Source organism: Pipistrellus hanaki (assembly GCF_964339955.1).
Source record: "Pipistrellus hanaki genome assembly, chromosome: 18".
NCBI lineage: Eukaryota > Metazoa > Chordata > Mammalia > Chiroptera > Vespertilionidae > Pipistrellus > Pipistrellus hanaki.
The window spans coordinates 30,499,574-30,516,349 of NC_140520.1; the positions used below are offsets into that span (position 1 = coordinate 30,499,574).

Genomic DNA, 16,776 nt, shown 5'->3' on the forward strand with positions numbered 1-16,776 from the left:
TGTCACAGAGTAGGTAGGGCAGGCCCTCCTAGTTAACAAACAAATGAATTAGTAGGTGGATATATACTTATTATTCAAGGTACTTTTAGGAGAGTTAAATGAATTATCAAATATTAGAAACTATTAGCAAATTATTGTTAAGTCTTGTTACTGGTACTGATTGTGGTTAGGTAAAAAAAATAATATATATGTTGTTAAAAACACATATTGAAGTATTTACAGTGAAATGCCATGGTGCATATGAAAGTTAGTTTAAAATACTTCAACAAGAAAGCAGATAGCCAAAAGGATCTCTTTGTGAACTACTTATGGGAGGCAGAAAGGGAATATCGTATTTAAAGAAAAACTATATTTAAGAAAGTAAATTTCAAATATTACATGAAACCAAAAAATGTGATCAATTATTTATTTCATTCAGGGAAAATAAATTTTTCTTTACATATCTTCTTGAACTTTTTTCGTTATACATGTAAAACCAGTGTTCACACTAATATATTATAAATAAATAATCTTAATATCACAACAAAAATAAGATGTATAATTTAGAATCACTTCAGAAATATAGAACCTTTTTCATGTTTATCTTATATCAGCTCTCCTAAGAGTAAAATTAAAATTGTCACCGATTCATCTTAAATGGAGCTAAATTCTTGTTAATTATCTGTACTTACATAAGAAAGAAATATTATTTCTTCCTTCTATACTTCTCCTTTGCCACTAACAATTCAAGAAATGACGCTCTGAGTCATTGACATGCTTTTCATTTAAGACATTTGCCAACCCATTCAAGCTCATTTGAATGGAATAAGGAAAGATAAAAATGCCTGAGAGTCAAGAAGGATTATTTTATAATGTGGTTCATCTCTCTGTGGCAATTTTCCTCAGAAGAGACCGGGCAGTGTTTTGTTTTTTGTTTTTTCATTTGTTTTCAATATCCAATTAGTGTTTTTAATTTGTAATATTTTTGTAAGTAAAAATAACATTAAAAATCTAATGGGGAAAAATAACTTATTTCCTCTCATTCATGCTCATAAATATCTACACTTTTAGATGCATAAATCACTCTCAATCTTGTGAGTTCTTCTATTTTCAAGAGGCTTAGAAACGTTGAGAATGCGATTCCAGGATAAATTAGTTTCTTCTTCTTCATTGACATTCTTGAGCACCTTAAAGTCACTGATAACATGCAAGGTGAAGAGCACTACTGCATATATTGTGTCCGTGCTTCCAGGAACTTATAAAAACTAGGATATTCTGTGTACTCGTAATGCACTTTCTTCTTATCTCTTCTTTGGCTAAGTCAGGTAGCCAGTGGCTACCAGCATCATAAACAAAACTGTCAATGTCATAAATGTGTGCCCTGAAAGTTAAAAATAAAAAGTTAAAATCAAAGTAATTTTACTTACTGGTGATAAACATGTAAAGTTATGATATGATAAACAATAGAATATTTGGGGGGTCAAACAATGCAAAATTGGTAAGTTATACAGAATAGACAACCTCAGCCAAGATAAAAGAGCTATCTTATAAGATCCATAAACAGGACTTATAAAATATACTGTACACCCAATTTTAATATTTTCTAAACATTGGAAACTCTGAAAGCCATCAAGCAAAAAAGAGAAACAAATACAATAAAGCCCATAATCTCATGATGCAAATAGTTAAATAAAGGCATTCTCATTTGTAGACCTAATGTATCAACCTTTTGTGTGTTTTTTCTCCCGAAATATTTATGTCATTGCTAGCATCTAATCATTACAACAAACTGAGTGCAAAACACAGAATGAGATGATGAGCATATTGCTGAAGTGTTAAGAACTGATGACATGGTCATACTAATGAGAGATTCCATGCTAGTCAATCATTCAAAAACAGAGAAAGAGTGCTGACAATAATAGAGGTTAAAGCCTCTATTATCTTTGATTAGTACCGGACAAACCCTGAGCCGACAGTATTGATGGACATTCTGCAAGAAATGCGACTTTATAGAACTATATACCTTTTGTCATTTACCAGAAGGTCATACTTCTGAGGCATCAACAGTTTCTGCTAAATTATGAAACATAGCATTGGGTGCTTTGTTGTTCTCATGGAGGTGATAAATGCTGAATAGTAGAGAGGGAAAACACTAATTGAATTATATAATTCTAACCTGAATCAAAAAGTACCAGCAGTTGCTTACAACCACATCCTCTTTAAGAGCTCAAAGGTATGGTACACACCTAACACTTCTAAAAGAAGTAAATCTTTCATTGGCAAACACAAGAATCATCAGGGGAAGGTAGAATATCACCTTCAGACTCATGAACTCTTTGCCCTGTCCTCATTAAGATCAAATTTTTAATTACATTGATATGAAAGTTTTAGAAGTGATATAAATTAGGAGAATAACCGGGAATGAGTAAAGTTAGCTCTCCCTCAAACAAAACAAAAAACAAAAAAAAGCAATTTTTTTTCTTAGGTTTTTTTTTTTTTGCCTGAATTTCCTCTGATTTGGAAAGAGAGGAATTAGGAAAACAGACCCTCTTCTATGGTTCAAGACTTGTCATCCTATCAAAAATATCATGGCCAATTACTTTGCCAAAGTAAAGAAACTAGCTAAGAGCTGGAGCAACCTGTACGCTCACCACTTTCCACCTATCTCACCTGGCTTTGAAAGGTAACCCATACACTAGGCAGAGCATAAGGTGGCTAGTTTTCTTTTTTTTCCAGAGCAGTTTTGCTGGGGCATTTGTATCAACTCATGTTAATGACTTAGACTTGTGTTTGGCCGGGCTTTAAGGCCCATTCTTAAAAAGTTCCTGAAAATCTTGAGGAGAAAGTTATATTTTACTACTCTGTGTACGATAGCCTCAAGCCCACTTTATGAATAGGAAAACCTATTTTAGAAATCCAGGACCTAATGATCTGATATTTGGCTAAAATACTGAACCATTTAGTGATTTAAGGAACATTCATACTTTTACTTTAGCTTATAATAGGCTTCACTCTACTACTTAGCGATATTTGTTAATTTAAGGAGAAAGGAAAGTGTTACATGAGGTAAAAAGTAGATAGCTCACATCTGTCAAAGAATGAAGACAGGCAATTTAGTAACATAAATACAGTTGTTCTTAATTAGTGAATGAAAATGGAGGCATTAGGGAAGTACAGAAATGACTCAAGAGTTTATAGGAATTCCATAATTAGTTTTCTGAACAATAAAATCTACACGATAACAGAAGGTCCTTTTATTTATTTGTGTTTATGTTTTTAAGGTATCATGCGTGTTTAATAAGGCTTAAGGAGCTAAAAAACCTCCTGTTTCTCCGACAGACCTTTGCGCATGATGTTTCCTCGGCCCTGAGGGACAGAAGAGGGTCAATGTAAGTAGTTATTTGTCTGCAGAAGATGCCAGAGCCAACCATGACAATCTACTTCATATAGGAATGTTTAAGGCAGGCCAGATGTTTCAGACCAGACTGTGGTTTTCTCCCCTTATGTGCTACTATTTTACCATCCGAAGGCCACCTATGTGCCAAGTGAGGTTCTGACTTCTTTACAGGTGGAAACTGATTTGATCCTTACTACAATCCCATAAGGAAGGCTCTCTATTTCCCCCATTTTACAGATGGGAAAGCTGAAGCACAGAGAGGTGAAGTTGCTTACAGTGACATGGCACATGGACAGCAGGCACAGGATGGAACCATGCAGGCAGATGCCAGAGCCTGCCATCTTTGGCTGAACCGGCATGCATCAATAAATGCAACTCAAAGACAGGCCTAATTATAGGAGGTTTAATACTATGTTAGGGGTTGGCTTCTTCCCCCCCTCACCCCCCCTCCCCCCGATTTCTTTGGTTTTGTGCAACACACATGCTAGTATGCTACCATAAATTGTACTAAGGGAAAGGTAAATCGATTAATAAACTGCAAAGTGAGATTTTGGCTTTCAAATAATTTTCCTTTGAAATGTGGTTAATGCTTTTAAATATATTGAGAAATTTAAAAAAAAGGCACAAAGTGTGTTAAGGAAAGGTAGCCATTATAGACAAAAAGAATAAAGAGATAGCATGTCTAAAAAGACAATTAAGTGAGGAAAATTATCTATTCATGATAAAATATCAAGTTTTACTGGAAAGAAGCTAAGAGCAAATGTTTTAGTCATCAGAATTTCTGCTCACCCTGTTCTTCCAAAGTTCTCGTAAATTTTGGTTAGAATTACAATAGCAATTATTATAGCACCAACAGTAAGTCCTTGAGAGGAGGAAAAACATGGTAACACAGTTAATAAACATATAATCAATTATATATACAGTGTAATTTCATAAGGACATTGTGAGGCAATAATGTGAGGCAAATTAAGCAAAATATAGAAGACAGAAATTATGTTTTTGCATATGGCTTCTATTGTTACAAGTCTGAGAGTAAAAATTGCATATTAGTTACCCTTTGTTCTGTTTTCTTTCAAAGAAAAATGAAATAAAATATTACAAATAAAGTATTATAGTGATGAAATAAAATTAGTTTGATAAGTTTAAGAAGATTATTAAGTATTTAATCCCATCATGCTTAATTTTAAATGATTTGACCATTGATCTTTCATATCGATATATACATTTCCTCCCCACTCCACCCTCCAAAGTCCTTGAACTCTACTCTTCTGATTTGTACTACAAAGGAAAGTAGAAATGATACTCAAAAAGCAAACTGAAGCTACTGTGTCTACTGAGTGTATCTGGTTCCAAATCAGCAATATATAAATATCACACAATTGCACTACCATGTGGACAAATGATTTAAAAAAACAAACCAAAACAGTTATTTCCACCACAGGTAAGTTTTTATAATACTTCACCCAGTCAATTTCTTTAACTTATGCCCTAGCACCATATCACTTTCATTAAAAAAAAATCATAGCTCCTCAACATTTTTTGAGTTTTTTCCCCCCCTTCATCACATTTCATTAATCCCATTATTTTCAAACGTAGCAAAAACCTCCATTTTCAATTTGAATGATAAATTAATATAAAAATGTAGAGTAATCCAAAATAGCTAGATGATGATGGAAGCAAAAGCCTATTTCTAGAACTCGAATTAGTACATATATGTAATTCTAGAAGAAACCATGAGAAGGTTGATGGCTTAACAACAACAACAAAAAAAACAGAGCAAAACACAGAAGTTTGAGAAACAAATCTACATAAATGATTGCTTCATAAATTGACAATGGAGTATTATCTCACAAATTGGAAAGAAGGAAAAGAATTTAAGGTATAATGTCAATAATTTATGATGTTAAAATCCACTTGGTACCTACAGAAAACTATCCCAAAGGTGAGTCAGAATCAATTTAATATTTATGCAACTTGTGATAAGTGAAACTATGGATTATTAATAAAATTATGATTGTGATTTCAGTGTTCCTAGTCATTAATGGAAGAGCTCTGAGGTAGGAAAATTACCTAAGTTTAAAAGTGATTTTCTCCAAGAAAAGGTAGTGTTTTAGTAATGTCCCTGGATGTATCAATAGAAATATTTTTACACTGCTTAAAATGTTGCAAAGCAGTTTGCCACCCGTTACCTCATTTGATCAGCTCCAATAACTAGCACAGTGCTTGAAAAATAGTAGAAAGTGCTTATAAATATTTATTAAATTGTACTGAATGATATTACTTTTTCCAGATGAGCAAATTGAAGCCATATACAGAGTATCACCTTTATTTTTAAAAAAATCCAAATCAGAATTCATTTCATTAACACAAGTATCATTTCATTAGCACAAGATGTTATGTTAATGAAATGATACTAGTCTTAGTTTCTGAAGAAATATGGGTTCACCCAGTCACTTCAAAAGGTCCCATTTACATCTAATAAAGTAGAAACATATTTCTTATGCTTTAAAATATAAGAAAGTTGTGGACAGATTCAGTTCTTGCTTACAATCTTATATAACAGAATAAAAGGATTGAAATTGTGGAAAAGTGATATCACACTGGAAAGAGACTTTTGCCAAAGAGAAAAGAATATGTTTGAGTAAACCTTCAATTTTCAGATTTGTAAGTCAGGTTTCAGCACACCTTCTTCAGCAACATTTACAGGATCTTACTATTAGCACTGGATTTTCTGTGCCTCTCTATTTCTTCAAAAATGCTAAGAAAAATCCACACACTTTCCTTTGCAGACCAAAAAGATCACTGAAAAATTATATGATTATCTGACTTCTTAACTTTGAATGGCAAGTAGGCAATTGAAGTCACTTTATAATTGGATTTAAATTTGTCATGCACAGACAGGTGTTAAGACACAAAAAAAGGGAACCCTAATACACTGCTGGTGGGAATGCAGACTGGTGCAGCCACTGTGGAAAACAATTTGGAGTTTTCTCAAAAATTCAAAATGGAACTCCCCTTTGACCCAGTGATCCCACTCCTAGAAATATACCCTAAGAATCCTGAAACACCAGTTAGAAAGAATATATATACCCCTATGTTCATAGCAGCACTACTTACAATAGCTAATATCTGGAAACAGCCCAAGTGCCCATCAGTAGATAAAATGGATAAAAAAAAAACTGTGGTGCATTTCCACAATGGAATACTATCCTATATAATAAAACCCTAATAAGTAAATCGACCAAACAGAATGACCAGTCGCTATGACGTGCACTGACTATCAGATGCTTAATGCAAGAGCTGCCCCCCTGGTGGTCAGTGTGTTTCCACATGGGGAGCTCCACTCAGCCAGAAGCCAGGCTCATGGCTGGTGAGCATAGCAGCATTGGTGGGAGACTCTTCCACCTCCATAGCAGTGCTAAGGACTCTTTGGGGAAGCAGGCCTAAGCCAGCAGGTGGACATCCCCCATGGGTTCCTAGACTACGAAAGGGTTCAGGTCGGGCTTAGGGACACCCCTCCACCACCAGTGCACGATCTCGTACACTGGGCCTCTAGTACAGCTACAAAATGCAAAAGGTTAGGGACAAAGAGAGAATCTTAAAAGCAACAAGAAAAAAGCAATTAATTATCACTCCTATGATACTGTCAGCTGATTACTCAACAGAAACTTTGAGGCCAGAAGATAGTGGCAAGAAACATTCAAAGTGATGAAAAGCAAGGACGTACCAACAAGATTATTCTACACTTCAAAGTAACCATTTAGAATAAAAGGATATATAATGAGTTTCCCAAACAAGAAAAGCTAAAGGAGTTCCCCACCACCAAACCCATATTACAAAAAATTTTAAAGTGTTTTCTTTAAGAAGAAAAAAAGATAAAGATATAAAGAATAAAATGGCAATAAATACATATCTATCACCAATTACTTTAAATGCAAATGGATTAAATGCTCCAATGAAAAGACATATGAAGGCTGAACGGGTAACAAAACAAGATCCTTACGATGCAGACAGACTGAAAGTAAAGGGATAGAAAAAAAGATATTTTATAAAAATGGAAACAAACAAAAAAGCTGGGGTAACAATAATTATACTAGGCAAAATAGATTTTAAAACATAGGTTATATAACAAAAAATAAACAAAGAAAGACCCAGTAATTCCATGTCTGGATATTTATCTGAAGAAACCCAAAGCACTAAGTGAAAAAGACATATACATCCATGTGTTCATTACAGTATTATTTACAATAGCCAAGATGTGCAAGCAAACTAAGTGTTGATTAATAGATGAATAACTAAAAAAGTGGAATATGACTCAGCCATATAAAGTAATGAAATCTTGCCATTGTGCCGAGTGAAATAAGTCAAAAGAAGGTGGATGCCATATGATTTCACTTATATATAGAATCTAAAAAACTAAACAAATGAACAAGCAGAACAGAAATAGACTCATAGATACAGAGAACTTTTGATAGTTGCCATGGGAGGAGGGGTGTTTGGAGAAATGGATAAAAAGGTGATGTGATTGAAAAGTATAAATTGGTAGTTTCAGAATAGTCAATAAAGTCAATAATATTGTAATAACTATGTATGTTGTCAGATGTGTATTAGATTTATCAAAGTGATCACTTAGTAAGTTATGTAATGTCTAAATACTGGTTGTATACCTGAAACTAATATAATATTATATGTCAACTGCAAATGAAAAGTAAGAAAAACAATGATTTAAAATAAATGTCACTCTAGATAAATTTTTTTCAGGTTTATATTTTACAAATATAGGATCACAAATAAAAATATTACTACAAGTCTGATTTAAAAGAGAAGAAATTCCTCTTTACTTTTGAGAATGATTTAGAATTACAATTAACTCTAAAATAAGCTTTCTGGGAAATCACATAATATATATTTTAGGAATTTCAAGAGAAAATAATAAGCATTTCAAACCTTTATTGAACAACACTGAGCAGATGAAAAACATCTCATCTATTAAACACATCACTGTTGTCAACATTAAATCATGAAATCATAACATTCATTTATAATACATTTTATTTCTATTTAAAATATAAAATAAACAAATTGAATTCTGACAGAATTTTTCAAAATAAATCTTTTAGTTTTAAACTTTAGGAGACATTTATTCAAAATATAAAAGAACTAACAAATTATTTAAAAAAATAATTTTACAATACCTGTTTTCAGATTTATAGTCCCTTGGCTAATTCATACATACATAAAACAGAAGCCTCCAGATTATAAGGACACTAGAGGCCCGGTGCACAAAATTTGTGCATAGGGGTATGTGTTCCTCAGCCCATCCTGCACCCTCTCCAATCTGGGACCCCTTGAGGGGTCACAATCCAGGACTGCTGGCTCCCAACTGCTCGCCTGACTGCCTTCTTGATTGCCCCTAACTGTTTCTGCCTGACAGCCTGATTACCCCCTAACCACTCCTCTGCCAGCCTGATTGATGCCAAACTGCTCCCCTGCCTGCCTGTTTGCCCCTAACTGCCCTCTCCTGCAGTCCTGGTCTCCCCCAACTGCTCTCCCCTGCAGGCCTGGGTCCTCCCCAACTGCCCTTCCCTGCAGGCATGGTTACCTCCAACTTCCCTCCTCTGCTGGCCTGGACATCCCTAACTGCCCTGTTCTGCAGGCTTGATTGCCCTCAACTGCCCTCCCTTGCAGGCCTGGTCCCTCCCAACTGCCCTCCCCTGCTGGCCATCTTGTAGCAGCCTTCTTGTGTCCATATGGGGCAGCCATCTTTGTGTGTTGGAGTGATGGTCAATTTGCATATTACTCTTTTATTAGATAGGATAATTTTAAAATATACTTTTATTTTTAAAACAGTGTATTTTCTATTGAATGTTACCTATCAATATGCAAGTTTAACTGTATTGCCTCTTAACAAACATTTCTCTTAGCATCTTCTTTGGAAGTTTATTAATCTTATTGTTGATATATAAGATTAAATATATTTATGGATAAAATAAAGGACTTGGACCAAATGCAAAAATAAATTGCAGCACAGATAGATGTTTTTGTCCTCATGCCTAATGCAACAGGATATTTTTTTTTTAAATAATTTTGCTTTCAATCACTGATAGGGAAGGGAAAAGAAAGAACATGTAATCAAAGGTAGCACTCTTTTGTTTTATTTGAGTGTAGGACAGAAATCTAGAAATGGTCAAGAAGTAATTTCTTGAAGAGGTCAGCAGAGTCGGGGAAGGGGACATATGTAATACTTTCAACCATAAAGATTAAAAATAACAACAAGAAGTCATTTTTGATTAATTGTAAAATTCTCGAGAAACTGTATTATTAACAATCTTTTCTTGTCATTCTTTGGACCCTAGAATGATACCTAAAAACAATAGGCATGTAATAACATTTGATTGCTTGGCCCAATGATTTGAAGTGCTCATAATATTGCTTTGGAACAAGAACATGGTTGGGAATAGTACTTAGAAACATACCGAGTACTTAATGGTATCCAAAAACTTGATAAATTTACCTGTTTTCTCTTTGAAATCCTTATACACAGACTTTTAACAGTATGCCCAAGACAGTTATAACACAATATTCTCATCCAGTAACAGTGATGACAATCAATTTTAACTGTCAAGGAGTCAGACTTACCAGATGCAATGACAGGCACCCCTAAAAAAGAAGAAAATTAAAAAAGATCACTAAAGTTATTTATTTGCTACAAATTTAATATATATAAACTGAACTTGAAAACTCAAAAGTAACTCATATTTCCATAACTGAAAGAAATAATTACAAATAAATTTATGAAAACAATTACACATTATGAACAATCAAATAAAATACACACCAGTGTCTATATCTATTCAGCAAGTTAACATTATAAACAGTAAACATGATAAAGAGTTACTGAATACTGGAACTAATACCGTGTGAATTTGGCTATATGATTTGAAGACAAGAAACAAGTTCAGAAGCTTAAATAGTAACTACTGATCTAATCCTATGGTCAAGAAACTATCAGAAACTGAAGTTTTTTTCAGCAGACGTTATCAAAACTTAAATTACTATATGAGCTTATTATTTAAACCTTTCAATGAATACAAGTGAGGCATTGCAAAAATTACTTTCAAATAAATATATTTGTAATAATTAATACATTGCTCTCTTCAATAAATGGTCCGGGAAAATTGGAAGTCTCATGCAAAAGAATGAAACCAGATTACAGTTTGTCCCATGTTAAAAAATTAATTTTAAATGGATCACAAAATAAAATAAAATAAAATAAAATAAAATAAAATGGATCACATACCTAAATATAAGATCTGAAGCAATAAATTACATAGAAGAAAACATAGGTACCAAACTTATAGACCTTGATCGTAGAGAATGTTTTATGAACTTGACCCCAAAGGTTATGGAAGTGAATGTAAAAATAAATGAATGGGACTACATTAAACTAAAAAGCTTCTGCACAGCAAAACAAACAAACAAACAAACAAACAAAACACACACACACACAACAAAACAAAACAAAACAAAACAAAAAGCACAGCAAAACAAAGGCAGCCAACCAAATGGGAGATATATGCAAACAATAACTCCAACAAAGGTTTAATATCTGAGATATATTTTTTTTAAATGCACAAAACTCAATATCAAACAAACAAACAAAAAAACCCAACCCAATTAAAAAATGGGCAGAGGATCTGAATGGACACCTCCTCCAAGAAAACATACCAACAGCCAACAGATATATGAAAATATGTTCAACCTCACTAGCAAATAGAGAAATGCAAATCAAAATTACAATGAGATGCCACCTCACATTTTTTTTTAGAATGGCCACTATCAACAAAACAAGTAATAACAAGTTCTGGAGAGGTTGTGGAGAAAAGGGGACCCTCATTCACTACTGGTGGGAAATATACTGGTACAGGCGACCCTGGAAAACAGTATGGCAGCTACTCAAAAAATCAAGGCTAGAGCTGCCATATGACCCAGCAATTTTTCTTCTGGATTTATACCCCCAAAACTTGAAAACAGGTATGCAACCCTATATTCATTGCAACATTATTCACAATGGGCAAGTCATAGAGATAGCCAATGTGTCCTGTGATAGAGGATTGAAAAAGGAAGATGTGGCACATATAAACAGCTCATAGAACACTACTCAGCCATAAAAAATTTAAAAAAAATGAAATATTGCCATTTGTGATGACATGCATGAATCTTGAGAATATTGTGCTAAGTGAAATAAATCAAGCAGAAAAAAACTAAGAACCATATGATTTCAGTCATTTGTGGGATATAAATCTGATACTCATGAACACAAACAGCAGTGTGGTGGTTGCCAGATCAAAGGGTGTGGGTGGAGTGAAGGGATCCTAATATATGGTGATGGCATGTGATTTGACTTTGGGTGGTGGGCACCCAGTGCAGTTTTCAGATCATGTAACGGAAATCTTCACCTGAAACCTATACGATCCTATTAAACAATGTCACCTCAATAAATGTAATGTTTTTAAAAAGTTATTAAACCACACATGAATGTGTTCTTCCTGGGCGTTAACTTCAATAAAAATGTTAAAGTAATGTTTTTTAAATTTATCTCCTGGCTCAGTTCTATTGAGATTGCCCAAGGAACAACATAAAACAAAACAAAATAGGCATCCCTATTGGAGAAGAATGTGTATAAAAATGGCTGTCCATTAGGCAAGATGTAGGACAAGACGACATCCTAGTGGTCTAAAGCAGCATTAATTAGCAAGATGGGTTTCATAAGGTCACTCAACAGGCAGTTCTAAAGTCAACAGCATATTCTACTTCCAGTGCCTTTGTTTAAGGAGCCCTGCATTCATATGAGCTATGTCAAAGAACTGTGTTTTCAGTTCCTTAGAAGATACTGTTGATTTGCTTTACCAAATTAGCAACTCTAGGGAATCTGGAGAGATCTTTTAGCATGCTTGAGGGATGGGTCTCTAACCATGAACCAGACCCAGAAAACAACTTCAAGGATGGCATTATAGTTGGTTCTTTGAAGAGTCTTGAAAAATTCAACGACTCCCTAAAGAAAACAGAATTTTTTCACCAACCTTAACTTAGCATTGTTTTAATGGGGTCACACCATTTTCTATATTATTGCAAAATGTTTCCTTTTTTTTTTTTTTTTTTAAGATCTGCCCTACCACAATCCAAGTCTGCCTCTGAAGAAAGTCTAAAATGTTAGTATGCAAACACCTCTGACTACAGCAAATCCTAGAATATGTAATTATTCAAGTTGACATTTTCCACCCATCGCACATTGGACCCACGTACACTCTGGAACCTGAGTAGTGTCAGCTCACCTGCTGTAAGGAATCCACTTCCTTTAGAGGTGCTTTGTCGCGTGAAAACAATTTGATTCTGGGTTACTGCAATATGAGCAGAGGTCAATCTTTGGGTTGTATAGTGGCCCTTAGTCATTGGGGCATGTACAGTAGAGAATTTTTGTGTTACTGGAAGACTCTGTGCATAGGAAGCTTTTGCTGTTGTGAAGCTCTGGGATTTTGATGTGGCTTGTGTAGCAGAAGCATTTGTCATGAGGAGAGTCTGGACTGTGAGTTGGGTCTCTGTCGATAGAGCCTTTGAGACAGAAGTTTTGACTATGGTGGCTGAGTCACTGACTGCGAAAGGTTTCTGAGAAGTTGGTGGGGCATCTGTAGCTAGAACAGGTAAAGTGTCTTTCTGAGGTGATAGGAGCGCTTTTGTAGTTGAAGAACTTCTTGTAGTGAGATTCTGAAAAGTTGGTGTGCCTTCCGTAGATGGGACATTTACTGTGGTGGGTTTTTGAGAAGTAGATGGGGCTTCCGTAGCTGGAATAGTTGCTGTGGTGTGTTTTTGAGGAGCAGATGGGGATTTTGTAGCTGGAAAAGTTACTGTGGTGTGTTTTTGAGGAGCAGATGGGGATTTTGTAGCTGGAATAGTTACTGTGGTGAGTTTTTGAGGAGCAGATGGGGATTTTGTAGCTGGAATAGTTACTGTGGTGAGTTTTTGAGGAGCAGATGGGGATTTTGTAGCTGGAACATGTATGGTGGTGGATTTTTGAAGAGTAGATGGGGATTTTGTAGCTTTAACATTTATGATGGTGGGTTTTTGAGGAACAGATGGGGCCTTTGTAGCTGGAACATTTATGGTGGTGCGTTTTTGAGAAGCAGATGGGAACTCTGTACCTGTAACATCTACAGAGGAGGTTCTTTGAGTAGTTGACTGGGTTCTGGTACTTGGAACATGCGTTGTGCTGGGTTTCTGAGTAGTTGTAGGAATTTCTGTGGAGGAAAAATGTTTTTAAAACATTAGCAAAGGTATGCTCTTAAGATTTAGGAACCAACTGCTAACTCAACGACTCCTCTTTCTCGCCCCACAAGCACACCTAAACATGACAATTAGTCATCCAAGTCTTGTGTATTTCCCAAGGATCTAAAATGCTACACTGTTTTTTGCTTCCACATAAATTATACCTGTAGGCAACTAAGTACACCAAAGCAGTACTGAGGTACTTAAACTGTTCTCTGCATGGAAAAAGGAAACGGAAGTCCAAGTTCCAGTGACCTCATTCTGTGACACACCCCAGACAAACATATTTTCTCTCTTACATCGCATCTATAGCTAGAACAGGTAAGGTGTCTTTCTGAGGTATTAGTAGGGCTATTGTAATTGAAGAATTTCTTGTAGTGAGATTCTGAAGAGTTGGTGTTCCTTACGTAGCTGGAACATTTACTGTAGTGGGTTTTTGTGGAGCAGGTGGGGCTTCCGTAGCTGGAACATTTATGGTGGTGGTATATATATATATATATATATATATATATATATATATATATATATATATATATTACAGAGAAGAAGGGAGAGAGATAGAGAGTAGAGAGTTAGAAACATCGATGAGGATGAGTCATCGATCAGCTGCCTCTTGCATGCCCCCTACTGGGGATGTGCCTGCAACCTAGGTACATGCCCTTGACCGGAATCGAACCTGGGACCTTTCAGTCTGCAGGCCGACACTCTATCCACTGAGGCAAAATGGTTTCGGCACTGTGGTGGGTTTTTGAGGAGCTGATGGGAACTCTGTACCTGTAACATCTACAGAGGAGGTTCTTTGAGTAGTTGACTGGGTTCTGGTACTTGGAACATGCGTTGTGCTGGGTTTCTGAGTAGTTGTAGGAATTTCTGTGGAGGAAAAATGTTTTTAAAACATTAGCAAAGGCATGCTCTTAAGATTTAGGAACCAACTGCTAACTCAATGACTCCTCTTTCTTGCCCCACAAGCACACCTAAACATGACAATTAGTCATCCAAGTCTTGTGTATTTCCCAAGGATCTAAAATGCTACACTGTTTTTTGCTTCCACATAAATTATACCTGTAGGCAACTAAGTACACCAAAGCAGTACTGAGGTACTTAAACTGTTCTCTGTGTGGAGAAAGGAAACGGAAGTCCGAGTTCCAGTGACCTCATTCTGTGACACACCCCAGACAAACATATTTTCTCTCCTACATCGTCTTCCTTTGCTCATGCCGAGACCAAAGAGCAGCAGGATGCAAACACTGGACCAATAGAGAGAATCACAACAGAGACCATCACAGAGGTCTGTTTTCTGCAGCTCTCCTGACATGGTAGTGACCTTGAAATGTCTCTTGCTTCACTTCTTTTTGGAAGTAATAAAGCCAGGCAGAATAAAACAACTCCCCTTTTTTCTCTTCTTGTGCTGGTTACCAACTTTACACACATTCGATTAGTTCCTCTTTGGATTTTAGGTGAGCTAACCAATGTGTGAAGCACAACTTCAGTTAAGACCTTATGCTGAGAAGCACACACACAACAACACAGTAAAATGTTATGTCTTCAAGACCATTTAACTGTTTGTTTTTGTAAATATATTTTTGATAGTATTACAAATATCTCCTATTTTCTCTCCATTTTACCCCCTCCTCCTAACCCCTCCCTCCTCCCAGGTCTATACCACTCTACTGTCTGTGTCCATGGGCTATGCACATAAGTATATAAGTTTGTGGTTTATCTCTTCTTGTCCCCCAAACCCCACATCGAGGTATGTCAGTCTGTCCCATGCTTCCCTGCTCCCGGTCTTATTTTGCTGGCCAATTCCTTTGAGTCTGCAGGCCAACGCTCTATCCACTGAGCCAAACCAGTTAAGGCACTAGCCAATTCCTTTTGTTCAATTAGATTCCACAAATAAGTGAGCTCATGTGTAGTTGTCTTTCTCCCTTTGGCTTATTTCACTTAGCATAATATTTTCCAGATTGCATATGCAAATGCCCTCTTAAGGCGGAACCGAATAGTGTTTAGGCCTGTTTCACAGCGTCCTAGAGACCAAATTCCCTAATCCCTCTGAACTTCAGTTTCCGCATATAAAATGAGGGTGAAAGCAGAGCAGCTGTGTGACCTCACTGTAAGGGATGAGGGAAATAATTTGGGTAAGTTATTTCCCACAGTCGGTCCCTGAAGCCACATCTTACATCATCTAGCACTGCTACTGCCAACAGCATCGGCACACATCCTGCTCTAGACACTCAGATGTTATGTCATGTATCGCTACATCCTTTACCTGCCTCATAGGATGCTATTTCAGGGGTGGGGAACCTTCTGCCTGCAGGCCGTATAAGGCCCAAAAAAAATTGGTTTGGTCCCGCCAAGGCATTAGGGGTGAGTTAATATAGCAGGCTAATTTTAAAGCTGTTCAAATATAGCAGGCTAATTTTAAAGTTGATAATATTGTGTGGCCCATGAACGATGTTATAAATATCCAAATGGCTCTTGACAGTAAAAGGTTCCCCACCCCTGCCAGGGATAACAAGTAAAATACATAGCAGGTGACACGGCACTCAGCAGGCACCCAGAAAATGATAGGTTTTATAATTAGGGTAAGTAAACTTTTCACATGGACTTTTCATCTAAGGCCATCATTTGTACAATTTGTTTTGTGCTTCCAAGTTCTCCTTTTTGATCCAAAGGACTTTGTAATACTGCAGTTTAAATCTCCTGGAAATTACTTTTCTAGTTATCTTTTTATTGGAGGTCTACTTTCATTCCACAGGGGTCAGAAAGCATGCTCAGAGTAACTTCAATCTTCTTAAATGCATGGTGTTTTAGAGTCCGGGATATTGTCAATATTTTGTGTATATTTAAAAACAACACTTTTAGGGTTCAATAGATTTATCTGTTTGGTTTTTTTTTTTTTAAGTTTAATTGTTGGTCGTGTCTTCTATATTCTGATCTGTGGTTACCTATTGAGAGAAAGATGCGGGATTCTCAAACTATAACTGTGGAGTTGTCTATTTTTCTTTCTCCCCATCTCTGCTATATATAGACTGAAGCTATTTTTTTCAAGAGCACATAGAGTTCAGATTGGGACATAC

The 16,776-nt window shown here is 35.9% G+C and overlaps 1 protein-coding gene across 10 annotated transcripts in view; it reads right to left on the bottom strand.

Annotated features, from left to right (window-relative positions):
• Positions 1–392: 392 nt before the first annotated feature.
• CD55 (CD55 molecule (Cromer blood group)) overlaps positions 393–16,776 on the bottom strand; it is a 29,611-nt gene continuing 13,227 nt past the window's right edge. Inside the window, exons 6-12 of one of the 10 annotated variants that reach the window (XM_084865790.1) lie at positions 14,474–14,569; positions 13,576–13,671; positions 12,712–12,777; positions 10,016–10,036; positions 4,166–4,238; positions 2,003–2,108; positions 393–1,360 (exon numbers count right to left, since the gene is read on the bottom strand). In XM_084865790.1, coding sequence (XP_084721916.1) covers positions 2,024–2,108; positions 4,166–4,238; positions 10,016–10,036; positions 12,712–12,777; positions 13,576–13,671; positions 14,474–14,569 — 437 coding nt within the window. In that variant the 3' untranslated portion in view covers positions 393–1,360; positions 2,003–2,023. Of the gene's footprint in view, positions 1,361–2,002; positions 2,109–3,129; positions 3,346–4,165; positions 4,239–10,015; positions 10,037–12,711; positions 13,672–14,473; positions 14,570–16,776 lie in introns of those variants that run through there. The other 9 variants (XM_084865785.1, XM_084865782.1, XM_084865788.1 and 6 more) reach the window with 9 other exon arrangements.